Source organism: Mchenga conophoros, linkage group LG19 (assembly GCF_057382185.1).
Source record: "Mchenga conophoros isolate Kocher_MC1m ecotype Shallow Benthic linkage group LG19, M_conophoros_male_GT1.1, whole genome shotgun sequence".
Lineage (NCBI taxonomy): Eukaryota > Metazoa > Chordata > Actinopteri > Cichliformes > Cichlidae > Mchenga > Mchenga conophoros.
In genome coordinates, this window is record NC_140544.1 from 18,062,987 (window position 1) to 18,082,775 (window position 19,789).

The window sequence follows — 19,789 nt, forward strand, 5'->3', positions numbered from 1 at the left end:
GCATGCTAATCTATCCTCATCCAGCTGAACAGTACATCTTAGTTTGTAAGAATCCACTGTTTGAAAAGTCAAATGTGAGCAATTACCAGGCTCTTATCTGAGCAGCTCCCAAAGGCCCAGGCCCTGATGCAAATTCTTGACTTTTCTCTAGCTCCAAATTTAGAAACGTTGTATATAGAAGTCAACCCCAAGCCATCGGTCATTAAAACAGTTTCAAGACCCATTGTTCAGTGAATTTTAATTACTTAGTTTCACGGGTTTGGATACGTTTGACTGCTTTGCTTCATTTGAAGTTTCATGAATGACAATTAATGCTGCATAGACTGCAGTTTGTTGTTATGTGTACGTTATTGTAGCCTCTTTGAGACCCCAGACTTTTTAGATTCTGCATTAACTCTGAGCTTTGGGGTCAAGGTGCTTTCCTGTGGAGACGACACTGCCGATCCCAAAAAAATAAATCTGCTCAATACCCAATATGCAACCATGTGTGGATCCACTGCACACTTATGATCACATGTTTTCAATACCGAACGACCCAGAGGGGCGTTTATAGGTGATCTGTCTGCATGTTTCCAAGAATTTTTTTCATGCACCACATGGGAAGGATGTAGTCGAGTCTTTCTTCCGCTAATGCTATTAATCACACCACATGCATTCTCAAGTGCATGTGCTGACTGCTTTGAAGCCAGGAGGGGGTTTGTACTGTACTCAGAAGGTCTGTGCACATGCTAGTGTATTAGCTTTAAGCCTCCTCATGGGAGCAGCTGTAGTGCGTTTCCTATACAGAAAAAAAAGGGGGAAAAAAAGCTTTGAGTAAACAGACACCATGGTAAAAACAGGGCGCAGGCACACCTTTCCATTCATTCATCTGTGTGGGTGTAGCTCAGGGGCAGAGAAAGGAGAGCATGGGGGGGAGGAGGCAGTGAGTGGAAGAAGAGACTCGGACAGAGGAGCTTTCAGGGCTCGGGACAAAGAGAGTGTGTTCAAGAGGCCGTCTATTGTCACATTGTCAACCTGGATTCAATAATTCATCATCATCAGCAAGGTTAGAGTTTGAGCTATCAAATGACTTCCCTCTTCAGGTGCTTTAGCTTACCGTAAACACTGGAAACTGGGGAGACGGCTAACCTACACCGATTAATAAAAGAGAAGATTTGTTTCTATTCCTCAGTTTTTGTAGAAGGAAAAAAAAGATGGTATGGTACAGTCACATGGGTCCAGAGACTGGTCAGTGACCACCTGCTAACCACCAGTTATGAGGGCAAAAATTAGTATTCCCCAACTGGTTGCCGACAGTTGCTGTGGAAAGCTTCATTCATCCAGTCCTAGAGCAACTGCAAAAAGTGTCACACCCTCATTGTGAAAGATTTTGCCCAGCGATGTCCAGCAACTGCTTGACAACTGGTTGGGAAATACATGTTTTTCCTGAGAGAAATGTGGTTGCCAAGCAATCTCTAGCTAAGCTAACCAAGCTACTTTTTTATTTTTTTATTTTTATTTTTTACATTTAATAGACAGACATGTAAGGCATATAAACCTCCTCATTACATCTATACCAGATAGCAGGTACCTTGTTTTCTAGAATTTGCTTTTGAGTTCTTCATTTAACATTGAAAGAAATGGTAAAACAGGACTCATAGCACTTAATGACCAGCTGCAAAGTTTCCAGACTGAGGGGAAAAAACAGGAAGGACATTCCTAATTAGCAAACTAGCTAAGAACATGGTCAAATTAAATGGATTTCCAGGAAGCAGTTTGCCACCCTTTTTACAGAAAAAAATTTTTTTTTTTCTTTATCAAAAATCTGCTTTTGCTGATCACTTCCCACATGATGTAAAATTGTTTCTTGGATGGCTTAACTGATTTTGGAAGCTCACTGACAAAGTGGATGTGAAAAACTCATCAGATATAGGGTTAAAAACAATCACTACAAACATCATTCCATAACATCAGCTTGAAACATCTTATCCATCATATTATATTTTCTTTTTCATTCCTTTCATCCGTTTCTCTCCCTCGCTTCCCGTTATTTACTTTCTCTCCACTATCTATCCCCCTTTGTGTGGCTGAGTGGGTGGCAATGGATTTAAGGAAAACTTGTTTTGTTTTTTTCCTCCGTGCTTGTTTTAGTCTGGGCATGTTGAAATCTCCCTCCAGCTTTATCAGGAAGCCACTGCGCACAGGGTGGTGCATCACTGTTTGCACTGTGTGTAGTAAATGGGCAATTGGAGCATTTGAACAATACAGGCGGGATGTTTCTTAGTGTTTTATTTACACTGTGGGCAATTAAGTCTAATTCAGAAGGAGTCAAATTCACTGCAGTGACTAAGCCTTCCTAGGTGGCCAGAAAGAGATGAGAGGAAGTAAATATGAAGATGAAAATGATCCTGTGAGTGATAATAAGTGAGTTCTTGGCGTGGGGAGTGTCACTGGGAAAATTGAGGCCGGGGGCTATTTGTTCTGTTGTACTCCTACACTCTTCTAAAGTGGGACAAGTATTGAACGTCTGAATTTCAATCAGTGGCTGCTATTGATCCTGTGCTCCACCGGCACTCATGGTCAGCTAGAGCGGACTCCCTGCAGGCACGTCACATTGTGGTCTGATGACTCTGAGCTGTTTGTGATACGCGTTTAAATTGCACAGTAGCAGCGAGGGCTGAGCGACACCTCGGCTCCCTGCCCTGCTCTCTTTTGTCAGTTTCCTGCAGGATTAGCCTGCAACCTCCTGACGTCACTTCATTTATGACGGTAAGCAGCAGCAGCAGCAGCTTCTGTGAGGTGCTCGCAGCAGATCTCATTACAAGTTGTAACAGACACCTCCCCTTGATGGCCCCACCCCAGCAACCCAAAGCAGGAGGAAAGCCAGCCTGCTGCTTGTTGGTGTGTAGTGGAGAGCCCTCGGCAGAGCGGTGGGGCAGCAGAGTGGTTTAAGCTGCATGAAGTGCTGGCAGGTGCTGGTGCTGGTGGATGGACTTTAGGAGGGAGGGTGGTACAACCGTCACAGTAGCTAACTGTGGAGTTGAGTTGTAGTCTTGGCAGATGTGTGCGCGTGTGTCCTCCTGAACGCCCATAAAAGTCTTCCCACACTTTGTTTTTCTCAGTTTTTTTGAAGGATAATCTCTATGACCAAAAACCAATACAGCTCAGAACAGCCAGAGGAGAAACGTATATCACATATCACTTTATCCACTGGTGTTGGATGGTTTTATTTGTATGAAGTTTTCTCTCCTTTCTGTTGATGATAAATTGTGGTTCAGCTGTGTTGCCCTGAGCACAGAGTTTCTCTCAGGAGCAAAACAAAAATAGGAATAAAAGAACTTAAACTGGGTAAAATGGGGTACATTCATCCTTTCTAATAAGTCAAGTTATCCATTTCTTGGTGCGTTTGATGGCTTTGATTTATGAATCAATCACTGATCCAGCTGAAGGTCATCTCAGCCGAGCATTTACTAGATGAGACTCCAAAGGAAGAAAGAAGAAAGGCCACTGCTCGTTTCAATACTTTCATTAAAGTGTTTCATGTGGGGCCGGTGTGCCTCCATCATAGCTCTCTGCACTTTCTCCAGGACATTTATCTCAGCTTGCAGCATCAGTCTAATCTAGGCTTGTGTAGCCATTTTTGGTCATTCTTCCAGATGTGGGAATATGAGCCCACATTTAAATTATTTTTATAGTCCACATACCATGTGACTTTTTGCTATTTGCTGTTTCTCTAAACGAGCAATGAGCAAATCATCCATCATAAGTCTTAAAAAGGGTTTCATAAACTTCATACAGGATTATGTGTACAATTACAAATGTAACTGCCACAGAAAATATGTGGTGCACATATTTAGATGGAAGCGTTTGATTGGAGCTTTTCTGCCACGTTTATTCTGAAAAACTGATATTTAAGCTAAACTCTGATGTTCTTTGGGGTCAGCAGCAGGTTGGCACCACTTTAAGGGGCTGTTTCATGTTAGAGCAGGTCAGTGGCCCCTGGAGCTGAGCTGTATAGGTCAAGGACGCTGTAACCAAGGTTTGGGTGCATGTATTACTTGGACCTTTGGCAGTGCTCGTTTCTGTTGAAGAAAATTTTCAGTTCAGGTTTTTTTTCTGAACTGAGAGTGTTACCACTTCTGTGTTTGACTCGCAGGTGGAACTGATGAACACAAAGTTTAATTTTGTATGTCTGGCTATCAACAGCATCAGACTGCATTGTTTTTATGGCTCAGTGCTGAAACTCAACCGAATTATACACAATAAATTGATGTGTGCATGCAAGTTTCTTTCTTTTTTTTTTCCCATGTAATGCCGTATTTAATGCTACATTAATATAAGAAATTGGATGAACAGGTCTCAGCATTTTCCCTTTTTGACGTGGGGAGCTTCACTGATAACATTTTTAGCCACAGAAAAACAAGCAAAGAACCTATTAAAGGCTTGAAACACCCTCATGTGGCCCACGTCACATAGCGTCCCTCGAGACTCTCCCATTAACATTAAAACACTGAACAAATCAGCATTTTTGAGGACAACTTTGGAAACAGATCATCAACAAACACCAAAAACAAATCTATTCCTGTGTGAATTGTGCTGTCTGCCACAGTGAAACAATTACAAAGGTAGAAAGAGGAAGCGAAAAACTACAGATATGAGGGTTTTTTTGGACATGTGAAAGACACACTGACTCATTGCTCTGGCTACCTGCAGAATTAAATATGTTAATTCAAGTAATTATAAATCGGGAAAGCATATTTTGTTTGCGAACTTGGAGAGAAATGTCTGTTTTCCTGGAAGCTTCTAGTTTGGTGCACAGAAAATTACCGCAGAAGTGCATTGGCCTTAACAGGACATGTGCAGTATAGCTGATGGGTGGATGAGTTGAAAGTGTCTTTTGTTTGAGTGCAGTGTAGCTCCTCCCCAGCTCAGCATTTCTCTGAGTCAGGTGATGGTCAGCAGTGAAAATCGCTGCTTCGGCACAAAGCAGCACCACGACTGGCTACCTACCATCACACGACGGCTGCTGGCAAACCGAGCTCGAGCTGACTCACGATTACTCTGAACCCGGCCACTGTGCTTCATCATATCTGTTTACATTGCTGTCCAACTGTTGTCAGAGACAGCTCAGGCATGACTCAGGACTCGAAGCTGTGATAATAAGTTCTCTTTACAGTGTCAGCATCTTCGTAAATTTGTATTTTTTTTTTAAAAACAAAATTGTATTGATACTAACACTGCAAACAAACAATATAATTTAATTGACGCAAGCATATAAAAGAAACATTCAAACTACAAGTGTATGCACATGCTGTAAACTCAGCCTCCTGCAAAAACACAGACCTTAATGTTTGTTTAAGTACTAGGAACATAAGCTGTACTTTCATTTTGGACACATACGCTGCAGTGAAATGGGATCCGTCACAGAGTGGCCTTTGTGCGGTGGGAGACTCCTGCTTTGAGCCAGCGAAGTGGGGAGATACATGTTCACGCTGGGCTTTTCAATGACTCGCTGCTCAGCAAGGCCTCTTTGATGCCCAGAGTCTATTTGAATAGCATCTGCACATAGATTTGCATCCAATTTGTGTGCTGTGAGATCATCAGAAGTGCTGCGTCTTCTTATCAGCTTGCGTCATACTCAGACATTTGTCTGGATATAAACCTGCTTGTTCTTAGTCTCATCAAATATGTAAAATTCAGGAAGTAGATAGAAGGTATTTGCTGTTTTATGGATATCTTCAAAGTTTGCACTTTGTACATTTGAGGAAGAAGAAATAAAACTACATATTGTAAGATGTTTTTAGTTATTTATTTCTAGTGCATTCAAAAGCTGCAAAAGGGTTAGATGGTGATGCATCTTTCAGGAAAAGTGGTGCTCGAAGTGCGAAAATTTCAAACAAAATTGCTGAGTACAGCTTCAAGTCAAGTCAGTTTTATATAGCATATTTTAGCCAACCCGAAGTGCTTAACAGGCTCTCTTCCACAGCATGTCTTTATCCTGTCTTCCTTCTCTCACCCCAACCAGTCACAGCAGATGGCCGCCCCTCCCTGAGCCTGGTTCTGCCAGAGGTTTCTTCCTGTTAAAAGGGAGTTTTTCCTCCCCACTGTCGACATATGATTGTTGGGTTTTTCTCTGTATGTATTGTAGGGTGTACCTAAATATAATATAAAGCATCTTGGGGCGTTTGACTGTTGTTGTGATTTGGTGCTATATAAATAAAACTGAATTGAACGGATACCTTCATTCGCAATCCACATCTCCAAGAACCCACAACACCGAACATGCACACACAGACAATATAGTAAAGATAATAACTTGAAAATTAGTCAGAATGTCAGAATAAAAATGTTAAATTCCAACTGTGGTAAATAAAAGAGGAATAGATCATATTTACAGTGACCAAACCGTGAGGGACCTCAGAGGTGACTTAAAGCAACTGAGACTAGGTACAGCTGATTTCAACAATTCTTGAAGAGGTTTTTTTTTATGAGGGAAGGCCGCCCAGATGCAATGACATCAAAGGCCTGATTGTCTTTAGTGAGGAGATGGCACAGAGAGAAACTGTTGGATTATTTAGAAACCATTTTCTTTCTGTCATAATACATCTGGTTAAAGATTAGCTTAACTGAGGTTGAATGCCATTTGATTTACCTCCCAACACGCCGTCACGGATAGATGCTTCCTTCTGTGCAGTGATGTGGTTGACAGTTGTAATTAGGGATGTCGCCAGAGCCTCTACTTATGGTAACTTTCCATACCAAAATTTTGAAAGTGCTGTGGGACTTCTTTCAATGCTATAGGTAGCGAGTAGGGTTGTCAGAGAAATTGATACTTGGACACTAATTGATAGTAAAGATTAAAATTGGAGTTGCAGCAGGTTTGACAGCATTGTTGCAGAATGGCAGCACAAACATGAACATGAGCACCAAAAACTCTGTGAAGTACCTTAAAGTTGACCTCACGCTTTTTATGGAGAATTTCGAGACCTCACTAAAGCTCTCGTTTCAACAAGTGTTGTCAGTCCTTTGTGTCTGTGATGTTACAAGATGGTGCTACATTAATAGGATAACACAATTATTTGTGTCTAAGAAGTGTTATGTTTCTCTTAAAGTCCCAGTTTGAAGCAGAGAAAAGTTTGTCACCATATTGTCATCAGCAATGACAATATGGTGCCAGAAGCACAGAAAATAAACAGAACTGCTGCTGCAAGAGCCACTGTAGTTCCAATCATTGCTAACCAAAATCTGCCTTAATTTCCTCAGTTTCTGCCCACGGTATTGAAAGCAGTGTCTATTCCTGGGTGTCGTATGGAGTTTGAAGTTTGAGCATCATGACAAATCCTCGTGTAATTTGGTAGAAATAAGAGTTTTGGAAAGAACTGAGCTGATTTCTATGGAAGCTGAAAGAAAATCTTTTTTTTTTTTTTTTTTTGTCATTCGTAAGTCAAAATTTCAGGTTATTATCTCAGATGGTTGAGTTAGTAAGTCAAAATGTTGCTTCGATAGGGGGAAAAACATTTCAGTGGCTAAAAAGCTTTCGTAGATTTCTGCAATGTGACCTTGCTGGTAAGTTTTTGGTGCTTTGGACACTACAGAGGGAGTGCCACTGAGTTCCATTATATATGAAAAATGAGCCGATATCTCAAATACTGGGTAACTCCCACCAAAAAACAATCGAGATGCCTTAATGGAAAAACATGTTCCTTTAATTTTGGAGGCACGGTGGTGGAATGGTTGGCACCGTCACCTCACATCAACAAAGTCCTGAGTTCGAACCTAACCAGCTGGCTGAGGCCTTCCTGTGTGTTGCTCTAACCAGGTACTCTGGTTATCCCCCCCACCGTTCAACGGCATGCATGGGGTTTGGTTAGTTGGTCATTCTAAACTGGCTGTAGGTGTGAATGTGAGCGTGCATGGTGGTTTGTGTCTCTTGATAAACTGGCGATGTCACCATGGTATATCTCGCCTTTTGTGCTGTGAAAGCTGAGATGGGTTTCAGCTCAACCATGACCCTGAACCGGATAAGCAGAAGAAAATGGATGGATGTTCCTTTGAATTCATTTTGTGAGGATATACTTTTAACTGACTAAATGTTCTGGTGAAAATCTTTGAATCTACAAGGTAAGTGTATCTGCTGCATAAACTGTCTGCATCTAAAACATATTTTTATTAAATAACATCACTGTTGCATCCTTTAGAAATCTAAATCTGATGGGAAATTGATGCAGCATCTGTGTTATTATGACCTGAGCGAGATTACATGAACTTCAGGAGTGCAACAGATCATCTCTAAAACGTTGCTGACATCCAGGGAGGAAGCCACGCACTGAACACAGATGCTTTTGTGGTCATAAACTTGTGTTGCGTGGGGAGAGTGTGTGTGTGGACTCTGTTTTTTAAGAGCCTCTGAGCAGCCGAGCTGTTTGTTTGCGGGTCTCCAGGCTTTTATGGTTGTCATAGCAACCGCCCAGTGTCGGGCACTCTGCAACATTTTCACAGACGAGCCGGTCTTTGTTAAATGAACACGCCGGAGGAAAGAGCTATCGCCACGCTTTGACTTTCTATTGTGACACGCACACACACATGAATATGCAGCAGGGCAGCTCTGGGCCACGAGAGAGTAAATATCAGTCGACCGGTCACAATGGCTGCTATTCTTTGTCAGTTGGCGCTTTTTGGCTCGTCCACAGCTTGGTCAGCACGCGCGGGAACAGTGAGGAGCGTGTACGTGCATGTGTGCAAAGTGCCTCTGCCTGCACAGCATACAGTATCTCTCTGCACCAGCTGCACACTGGCTATATGTGTTCCTGTGTCGCATGCTGGTGTTTTTTGCACTCTCTTTCTGAGGCACACTTGCCTCCTTGCATGTGTGCATGCTGAAGCAGCAGCCAAGGCAATAGTTAAATGTAATGGGATGACTTTGCTGAGTTGGCAGTTTGTAGTAACAGCCTGTTTGAGTGCCTGGTTGGATGGATGCTGCACCTGAGAGACTAGACTTTCACACGCCATCGCACGGCTGGACTGAAATGAGCTGTGTTAATCTACAGTACATGTTTTTGCAGATACTTCAGTGTCATGCATTATATTTGACATTTTTTAGATCTTTAGTCTGTAGTTTTATGCACACATCGTGCACATATTTCGTGGTATCTTGTGCACATATTTGAGTACCGCCTAACTGGACTGCAAAGCTTAGCAGATTGAGTACAGAAACGCTGGCAACAATTCTGAGATCATTTTCAAGTAAAACTTCATTATGATGCTTTTTGTCAGGGGAATATTTTCCAGTTTTTAGTTGGAGATTTTAGGACACCGTCCGTAGACAATAACCGCTCTTTTCAGCTGTTAATCAACATTTTATAGGCATAACAACTGGGCAGTTAATTGAAGGTGAGGGAGTTTCAGTTTTATTTGAATATTTGTCCAGAAGTTTTGTGATATTCGCTTAATTTTCAGTCTGGCTTTGTTGTGTTTGTCATCCAGAAACTGTAGAGAGCTGTAATACAGGAAGTAACTGAGAGAACAAGAAAGTGAGAGTGAGTGGTTTAGTCATGCAGCTCTTAGGGGGACATACTAGGGAAACAACAGTGCTGGGATTATACCAGAGATTATACTATCACGATATTACAAGCACTATATGATATTATTGTGATTTTTAGCATTTTGTGGGATGCTGAGTGTTGCACTAACATGTTGAGATGTAAATTAAGATTGAGATTATGTCCTCAAAGTTAATCTTTGTTGATATACGATAAGATAAAGTTATCTCACTTCAGTTATTTTTCTTTTTTTACTGTCAAATGAGATTATTAAGCACATCAACCGTAAAATCTGCCGTAAAATGGAAGTCTGCTATCAGTCTGTGATTAATTGGGGCCAAGTTGGCAATTACATGCAATCGATTTCTAATGATACAGCAATTAACTCATAAACCATCAAGAATCACGTATCTGTTGCGGTCTACATAGACACAAATTCAGAGTTAACTGTTAAAATTGTTCTCTGCAACCTTCCTGTTCTATAGAAAAATAAACAGAATACAACTAGCTGGCAGTCATTCAGACTGATTGCAACATGCTGCCATGTCTGCATCTATAAATTAGACAGCAAGACCTTTTGCAGACCTTCAGCAATCTCTCTAAGAGTGGTTAAAATCACCAGAAAGCCACTATCTTTATTTATTTATTTGTTCATAGATGTAAGGAGGTTGCTCTATTATTATTATTATTTTTTTGTGTGTGTGTGACTGAGCCATTAGCTTGCTGTGAACAAGGAGGTAGCTTTGTCATGTCCAGCATTAGATGTTTTTTGCTCGGCTAATGTTATTTTAGGATGGTAGTGCAAGAGCTGAGCCCTCTTCTTCACAGCATTCCCAGATTATTATTATTTTTTATTCAATAAAATATTGGTGTCCTGTATCAATACAATATTGCCATGCAAATTATTGCGATAGCATGCTGTATTGATATTTCCTCCCACTCCGCTAGATTATACTGGTAAGTTTTGGTTCAGCCAACTGGACCAGCGCTCACATGTGCCCTGCAGCCTCAGCCTTGGCCTGGTTCACAGTTTTCACTGCCAGAGAAGTGAGTGCTTAAATATCAGTGTGGGTAGTCAGGCTGCATCCTCTAGTGCGCTTTGAAGGAAGGAGACAGAGGGGGATGAATGATGACCTTTGACCCTCTCAGAACACTCCCTTTGCTCGTTGGCACTCCTGCCCTTCCTCTGTTAGGGAGAGAGAGCACTGTGACTACTAACAGAGAGAGAGAGAGAGGGGAGAGAGAGAGAGTAAAGCAGATGCCTTCCCTTCATCTCTCCTCCAGGTTCAGGAGTCAGAAAGGTCATATTGTTCATGTGCATGACTCACTCTGAGCAGGATGGATGGAGCAGCGGCTTTTATTACACACCCGTGCAGGGATGTTAGGAGCCTCTGTTTGGGTGTGTTTGTTTACCTGTCTGACTGACCGGTAGCATCAATGTTCCTAAGTACACGTGTGACATAAATAGATAGTAACAGCTTCATGTTACTGTTGGGAGTTCTGGTCACCGTATTCATTGCTTTTGGTGGATTTTAGTACAACAAACTGCATTAGGGCAGAAGAGATAACAGCTCAGTGATCAGATGTTGACAGACAGTAAGACTAGACTCTGGGCCAGACTTTAAAAAACAAAAACATGTTCCCAGATCCAGGAGTTGAGCCCAGAAAGTGACAACACTGAACTCATTTCTGCTATGAAAGATGTTGTAGTAGCTCTGTTTGGCTTACACAGTGAGTTCAGTCAATCAGCTACTTCCTGACAAATGACTGAAACCCCTGCTTCATTCTTTAAAATGCATGCTTTGGTGAGACTTTAATTTTAGTGCGTGGTTTCCTCAGTTTACTCTGTGTTCCCTAAAAGGTCAGCAATGTCAAGACTGATTGCAAATCCATCGAATCATTCTAAAAGACTGCTAGAATTTTATAAATAGCTTTTTTAGTTGGTAAAATGATTAGTGAAATGATGAAGCATTTTATATCCCAAAGGTCAGCTTGACTGACATCACACTGTTTTTGGTCATTGCGCAATGCTATAACTCAGGAACTGAAGGGTGGAGGGGTTGCAGCTATGTTTTATATGTGGTGCTCACCTATTGAATTCCTTTTTAAATTATTACTCTGAATTTTGAAAATATACATCCATGTAGGGCTGTTCGATATAACGATATATATCGGATGACGATATAAAAACGTCTATCATTTCATTTTACGCTATCGTTTGTTTCGTGGTGTCGCAAAATAAACGTTTACGGCAATATTTTTTCACCGTTTTGATGGTCACTGTAGTGGCTATATTCATTTCTTAAAGTTCTCTCTTTCTCTTATATTTAATATAACCACACTACGTACGGACAAGCGCCTGTTTTTATGGGTTGTCGTTAGCAACAACGACGGTAAAACCATCGCGTGTCCGCTTGTTTATTTTCCACATAAACCTTTCACAATAAAGCTCAAGATCCTGTTGAGACTTTTCAAAATAAACTGAATCACGTGAAAGAGTATGCAGAGTATTTACGGATGAGAAGCAAAAAAGAGCCGTCAGGTGCTAAAAAATAAACCTTTGACTCAAACGTTAGAACAGGCTTTTCCCCGCAGCACGCTGTGTAATAAATACAAAGAAAACGGCGGCCGTTACAACTTATGTCTAAAAATGTATAGTTTCATGCATCTGTTAAAACACTCGACTTCACCTACACGACGCCCAGCTGGAAACACTTCACACAAGTCGAGCTGCCCGAGATTCACAGAATTTACAGAAAATGTTACATTTTTGTGATTTATATCGTTATCAGGACGATAGATGTCTTATATCGGGATATGAGATTTTGGTCATATCGCACAGCCCTACATCCATGTAAACCTCATACAACTGCAACTTGGCTGGTGGTGAATGCCTACAATCTCCAACCATCCAACAGTTTTCATCTGCTTTTCCGAAGTAGGACTGCAATGGCAGTTGTCTAAGCCCCAGCAACATTTTCCAGATCCTTCTGGGGAGTCCTGAGACACTCCTAGGCCAGGCAAGATCTAAAATCTCTCCAGTGAGTTATGGGTCTACCTGGGGTCCCCCCCACCAGCTGGGCATGGTTTGAAAGGCTTAGAGATAGTAACTCTTGCTGGCTGTTCTTCATCGTCTCTGTCTGTGAACATATAACATAGTTATTCCTCTCTGTACCATCAGTTTCTTTTTTGTCTCCCCCTCAACTTCTGAGATGGGTTTTAAGCCTTCTTGCATGCCAGATGCATGGAGCCACAGCGCAGCAGTCTGCAGAGCATCCAGACAGCAGTTTGGCTCGTCCTGCAAGGCTCTTTTTCCCGCTATGCCTCCAAACTGAAGACGGCAGTAACACGAATCTTATCCGATCTGCTCTGCCAGACCTTTATTCTCAGTTCTGGGTTTTGGATGGAAGGATGTAACAAATAAATGAAGCCAATATCAGATTATGGCATTGTCAGAAATGCACAGGGAAGCATCAGCTGTGGTTTAACTTTAGCTTGGTTTTCATTCGCGTTTTGTGGCTTTTTGGCCACATAGAGGCTTCTCTTGGATGTGCTTTGGGCTCAGTTTATACCACAAGGCCCTGTGTTTTTGTCTCCTTGGACCTCAGTTTCCTCAACGGCATTGTCAGAGTTCACCAAATTTTAATTAAGCGTGAATTATTTGTACTGATATGCTTTGCATGTCTGAATCTACACATTTCTGTAATTTATTGGAAATAAAATTACAAACACAGCTACGATTAAGCTTTTTTCCTGTTTCCCATGAACGGGAAAATGAGGAACAACTCAGCCTTTTATCATTTACTGCTCACGTATTCTTGAGCAAGGCACTCCTCTCCTGCACAGCTGTTCCTCCGGGGTGCCATTTTAAATCAGAATGTGCTCTCTGTGAGCATGTCTGGTTAAATGCAATGTCCTAATCCATCACACATCAGGAAATCATCTGGGGGTCTGAGGAGGAGGAAAGTGCTGTATGACTGTTAGCAGCTCAGTTTTCCTGGAACAAAAAAAACTCTCTCCATCAGCACTTTCCTGCCCCACGAGCCAGTATGAAGTGAAGGTAGGAGAAATACTTAGGATAGAGATGACAGTTTTTACCTGCCTAGGATCTACAGAGGCCCATTTCCATGTCAGCTCATCCAGACAGTATTTATTCTCATTACTGCAGGAGCTGCAAGCAGCAGTACAATTTTTCATGTTGTGGATTTGATTATAAAACAGAAAAACTACTTCTTTTTTAACCATCTTTGTTAAACATTTTGGAGGAGATGCTGGAAAGATATTTTCCTAGACTCTATTTTTTTCATTGCAGTTTATCTGCCTGTTTCTGGGGTTTCGTGGGGACACGAGAGGCCCTGAGCTGGAGGCTGAGGCTTGAGAAACCGGTCGCAGTGTTGAAAACCGCCTTCCTGTGTCAAAGGCTCTGCCAGCACAGTCTGCCTTTCCTCTTTCGCCTAAACTCACCCTGCCTGTGTGTTTGGATATGGCAGGGGCTCGCACTCATGAGCTGGCTTGTTTCACTAAAAGGATTGTACTAATATGGAACTGGCAGAGAGGCAGGAAATCTTTTTTCTAAGTGAGGGTGATTAATGAAGTGGGAGAGAGGAGAGAGTGGGCAAAAAGGGGGAGGATGGGAGTAGAGGAAGAGGAGTGAGGGGAGGTGGTGGGTTTTTAAAGAAGAGGGAAATATGTGAGAGTTTTATACAGTGAGAAATGATTGTAGTTACTAATCATAGTGTATTAATCATAGTCACTGCTTCAAAACCTGATTAATTCTTTAGTGCTTTTTAAAATAAAAACAACAGTGGCTTACTCACAGTCACCTTTTAATTGAGTAATGTCATATGTCAGGATGAGTCTGCTAAAACAAGTTAATCTGTGTCATCTATAATTAAGCTTCAGTCGAGCTGACCTTCATTAGATATTTAAAATTCCCAAATCAAGTCAAATTATATTGGTAGATTTTTTTCTTGTAAGTCTGTTAGGGATTTTTCTCCCATTTTGCAATATATGATCAGTATTATCATTTATTCCTGGTAGTTTGACAGGTTGAGGTTTACATATAAGTGAACCTATTAAATCCAAACAGCTTTGTAAAAAGCACTTTAAAGAATGGCAGTATGGTTGAAACAAAAGAAAAAGCTCTTAAGTTTACAGAATTCTTTTATTTATTTGCTTATTTATTTATATAATACATTTTTCTTTTTGCCCCACTCCCTGCAGTTAAACTTGGTCAGTTTTATTCTTTTATTTATTCATCTGTATGTATTAACATTGCCCCAGATGTTCCCAGAAATGTCCAAACCCACAGAAATATGCATGTTTATTGACTTTAATAGTCCATTTTATTTTGGTTGCAGTGAGCTGTTTCATATCCTCTTTATGCATAACAGCCACCAAGCAAATGCAAACGGTAACAAAACAAAGTTTTACCAGTATATTAGCAGAATAACTTTAGCAAGAGTATCTGTGGGTAAGCAGTTGGCTTTGACAATCACAAATAAAAATTTCATGCAGTACATGTCTGTGAACTTCTATGTAACAGGTCTAGAGACTGGTTAGCAACCATCTGGCAAATGGTCACAAGGGAAAAGACTTGAGCTTAAGGAAGTACAACTCAAACCAGATATTAAGAATGTCTGCCTTCAAAGTAAAAGTTGCACCTTTTTAAATGTGTTGGTTACATTTAATTTAAAGGTGAATTTTCTCTGTTTCTGCTTCGTTAGCATCTGCCAAACCGACATCTGCCATGCAAACTACATGCAACCTGCAAGCCATCACAAGAAAGTTTTCAGTATAGCACTCTTTGCAACCAATTTCATAGTAGTAACTACTAGCAACCACCTTTCCCTAGTGACCAGGAGTTACCACGAGGTTACCGACCGGCCTTTAGGGCTGCATGAATAGCAATTACAGCTACTGCATACAGATTTTTCCCTTGCAACCAGTGGTTGCTAGATGGTTGCTCACTGATCTCTAGCTGTATTTTACTAAAACCTGAGTCAGATTTCTTTCATTGGTGCTGGTGGTTAACAAAATACCCAGTGACATAAATTATTATAGAGTGTTTATAACCACTGAGTACAGGTTATCCAGGTTGAGTATCCTGTGGTATTCAAGGGTCCTGAACTGTGGATTCGGTGGTTGCCATGGGACAAACATTGCATGCAATGATGCTCACTGGCAGACTTCCCCGAAGTTGATGTGGAGCAGATTTCTCCCACTCTTGACCCCTGTTGTTTTTACAGCCTGCCTCAGTTCTGGGAGGCTGAGACCAGACAGAGAAAGAGAGAGAGCAGAGAATGGGGGAGGCCTCCAATTTTTACGACCCTCCAGTTCCTCCCACAGACACATTCAGCCCTTCAGTCATGCTTTCACTTTGCTCTGTTACACGTTATGATGCTGAAGCTGAAACAGACTGCGTTAAACGGCAGTAATGAGAACGATTTTGCACTGGCAGGACTCTGGAGCAGACATGTCAACAGCTTACAGAGATTCACAGCACATACTGTACTGACACAAACTGTACAAGGACCAAACAGTTGCACATGGAGTGCAGAGGAATAGTACGAGACACGCCACACCGTGGATTCATATAATGAGCAGTTTTTAATTGCTTTAGGTGCTTCACAGCTGCATGAGTTTTTGGTCAGTTTGCTGTATTGATGTGGGCGACTCTGTCCTTTTGTTGCAGATCCAAAAACAATGACACAGTTTTTTTTTTGTTTTCTTTTTAAATCAGTCCCTGCTTTTCAACAATCACACAGAGAGAAGTTGACGGTAGTAGAGTCTCAGTGAGCTACAGAGTTGAGATGATGGGTAAACATGGGCTTTCTTTAATATTGTTTTTTTTTTAAATAAATGTAAGTCTTGAAGTTTTAAGTATATTATATTGATGTCACATCATATTGTGCCTGATGATACTGTGTAAGGTTTTTTTTTTGACGATGCTACTCAACCTGCGTCCTCCTCAGGCTATAAATATATATGTGCTAAGCACAGGGAAAGCCCTTCAGCCTCACTCTTAGGTAACTCTCAGAGGTTTTTCTCTCTTAGCTCTTTAGGGAGTCCACCACGGCTATTAATTAAGTTGGGTTGGCAATCTTCTGCAAAGACGAGCTTGAGTCATATGGAAACTCATTGCACAGTTGTCACTTTCAATCCCAAGGAGGAGCAATGGGGAAAACGTGACCTTTCCACTCTGTAGCAGTCGGTGCTGGACAAGCAACTATAACCAAGAATCCTTCAAAGTGGATCTTAAATCTGGTCTTCCAGGATAAAGTGTTTTATTCCAGGAAAATAAATTATCATCCTAACAATTTATTGATGGAAAATTTGAAACAGATCAGATAGTATATCTTCATTTTTAACATTACAATAGAAAGACTTTTAGGTTGAGGACTGAACTGTGCTGGGTAATGTCGCTGGCAAGTCTCACAGATGCGGTGACCTCAAGTGGATCTTGGGTCAACAAAATGTGCACATTTCTTTTATTAACTTTCTTTTTTGTAAGATTAGACTGACTAGAGCTTTTCAGGTCAAAGCCATGCTTGGCTGTCTGCTCGTGCAGTAATCTGTCTCTCTGTGATCAGTGGAGCAGCAACTCTGAGCCCTGCCCTGCCAAGAGCCTCAGAACACCTGAAGGTGTCTGGGAGTGTAGTCCACAGCGCAGCCAGAGGGGGGTCATGTGAGGGTGCAGGTGGCTGCCAGCCTGGACTGTGTGCTGTTGCCAAACTCCACAGTGACCCAGAGACTTAGAGAAACTGCAGGAGGGCCGGCTAATTCCTGTCAGGAGGAGGCCTGTCGTCCAACCCGAAGCAGCCAAACTTGCCCTCCTTCCAAGACATTTAACAAGCTAACATTCCTTCTGGGAACTTTTAGTCGTTTTCACAACTGTGCTCTTTGCAGCTTCACTCTGAGTGTTTTCAACACTCTGGTCTTCATAAACCTGCACTAATCACGAGTTTTAGGTAAAAACTCATTTTATTCTGCTCAGAGCATACAAAACACTCCACTTTGTACTTCACACCATTTCCTGTCTTTTTTGCTCTCCTTTAACATGAAGCTGTTTGCAGGTGGTTAGCAAAATTTCCTGATATAATTTAGATCGTCTTTCTGTTATTTTGAAGGTGTTTCACAAAGAGGAGGGAACAAAAGAGCTGGCACTTGTCAAGAATGACATCTTAGACAAAAAAGAGACAACATTGTAAGAATCTGAACCTGCAGAGCCAGCAAACACTCTTATCTTAATACTTTGATTAAATTGCACAGTATTCACACAAGCTGCTGACAGCACAGCTCTGCCTCGACTGTTTAAAACATTTGGAAAGCCCCTAAAGGGACTATTGATTAGAATTATTTCAAATATCTTAGTGCCTGTTGGAGCTTGACTTAAATCATGAGTAGTATTGCTGGAAAGTAGTATCTTCTGGGTTCAGGGCGTGTGCCTGCTGTTTGCACATAAATCTTCAGTGCTGGTCTTTTTCCGTCAGTCCTGCCCTTAGGGATGAAACACCATATAATCTGTCTGTTTCCCTTCACATCTTCTACAGTATCTACAGAGTTTCCTCCAGTTTTTTTTCTTACTCCACCACACGCCATCAACCTCGCACACATCTTAAACCCAGCTCTTCCACACTGTAGTTTATTGATAGCCGTGTAAACCTCACGCGACTCCATTTTTAAGCGTGATCTCATCGCGGAAGTTCCACAAGTGCTTCGAACCAGATCGCCAATGACTTTTAAGTGGCTTTTGTTCCCCAGCAGTGGAAAGCAAGCCAGTGAAAGACAGTGTTGGCTTTCATAAACGCCTGGCTCTGCTCCTGCAGGTCCTCCTTCAGCTCTCTGGAGGAAACACAGTGTCTGATCTGCGCACAGTGGATGCAATTAACCCGGGAACTCATAAAAAGGCGTTTTGCAACAGGGTGCATAACGGGCCCAGTCCTCATGCCAGCTCCTGTTGGGCGGTTGAGGTCCTGCTCCAGATGGTTTCCATTAGCATGTTTGCATGCCAGCAATGCCAGACAATCCAAGGCTTGCTACACCTACTGTATGTATACAATGGTCCAGTGTGTGTGTTGAGTGAAGAAAATCCAGAAGTCAAGTTTGTCGGCACCACAGGAAAAGGTGAAAGTGTGGGAGCAGGGATTGCATCTGTCCATCAACAGATTTCCATTGATATGTAACTTTTAAAGGTCCCGATGTTGTGGTTTATTAGTCCTTGTAGGAGAACTCCCTTATCCCTCAAACTGTAAACGGAGCTGGCAGTGTTTCAGTATTTTGTTCACAGATATCCTAACCAGACATGATTTCCTGGCAGCTTTTCCCTGTGGATAGCAATGTTGGGCTAGACTGAAAAATGTCAGCATCTACTTCAAATTCTCAGAAAATGCACAAATTTTGTACAAACATTCGTAGTTCCCAAAAGATGAACTATGTTGATTCTCTTATTTTTTACCAAATTTGTGCCCTAAAGCTAACAGCATTCCTGTGAGCTGTTCTTTGTTTTACAGCTGATAATTCTGGTGCGCTACTGTACCCACATTGGTGTTATTTAATATGTCAGAGAAAGATTTAGTCCCATTATTTATGCCAAGTGCAATGAGCCAAAAATGCAGGATTTATGGCATTCACCATCCACTGTGCCCGTTACTCTTACAGCAAAAAGGTTACAGTTCAAGACACAACAACAGTGTGTACTTTGAAAGGGCAGATGAGGTCTGAAAGGAGGAGGAAGTGGTGTGTGATCTGGAAGGCTGAGAAAATGCAAAAAAACCCACTTAATTAAATAAATCTGCTAATCCAAATAATCTCCTGCTGATGATATTGTCACCGTTGCTTGCTTGATTTTTTTGAACTAGTGCCAATATCATCAGATTGTAAAACTGAATAAGCCTGCAATACAATACAATGCAAACAAAGAAACTCTAGTTGCTTGATAAGTAAACTTGCCCCTTTAAGAACCTGGTTGGCTCATGTTTGGTGTATATTTTGCAGCACATTAAATACACACATGTGACGGTGTTTTTATCTGATTTCTTTCCCCATCATATAGACGTTTACAGCTTGGTGTAACTCTCACCTGAGGAAAGCAGGCACGCAGATTGAGAACATCGAAGAGGACTTCCGGGATGGACTGAAACTCATGCTGCTGCTGGAGGTCATCTCAGGTGAGGGAAAAAAGCTCCTTGCTTAACAAGATTACCTGAATGAAAACAGCACTTGTTGATTTTTAGCTACCAGAATTCCCCTTACAGGACTAGTCCAACAGT

At 41.6% G+C, this 19,789-nt stretch overlaps 1 protein-coding gene across 6 annotated transcripts in view; it reads left to right on the top strand.

The window, feature by feature from the left end:
* Positions 1–19,789, top strand: part of actn1 (actinin, alpha 1) — a 57,122-nt gene that overhangs the window by 6,950 nt on the left and 30,383 nt on the right. For all 6 annotated transcript variants that reach the window (XM_085258440.1, XM_085258435.1, XM_085258436.1 and 3 more), the window contains exon 2: positions 19,573–19,687. In XM_085258440.1, coding sequence (XP_085114566.1) covers positions 19,573–19,687 — 115 coding nt within the window. The remainder of the gene's footprint in view (positions 1–19,572; positions 19,688–19,789) is intronic.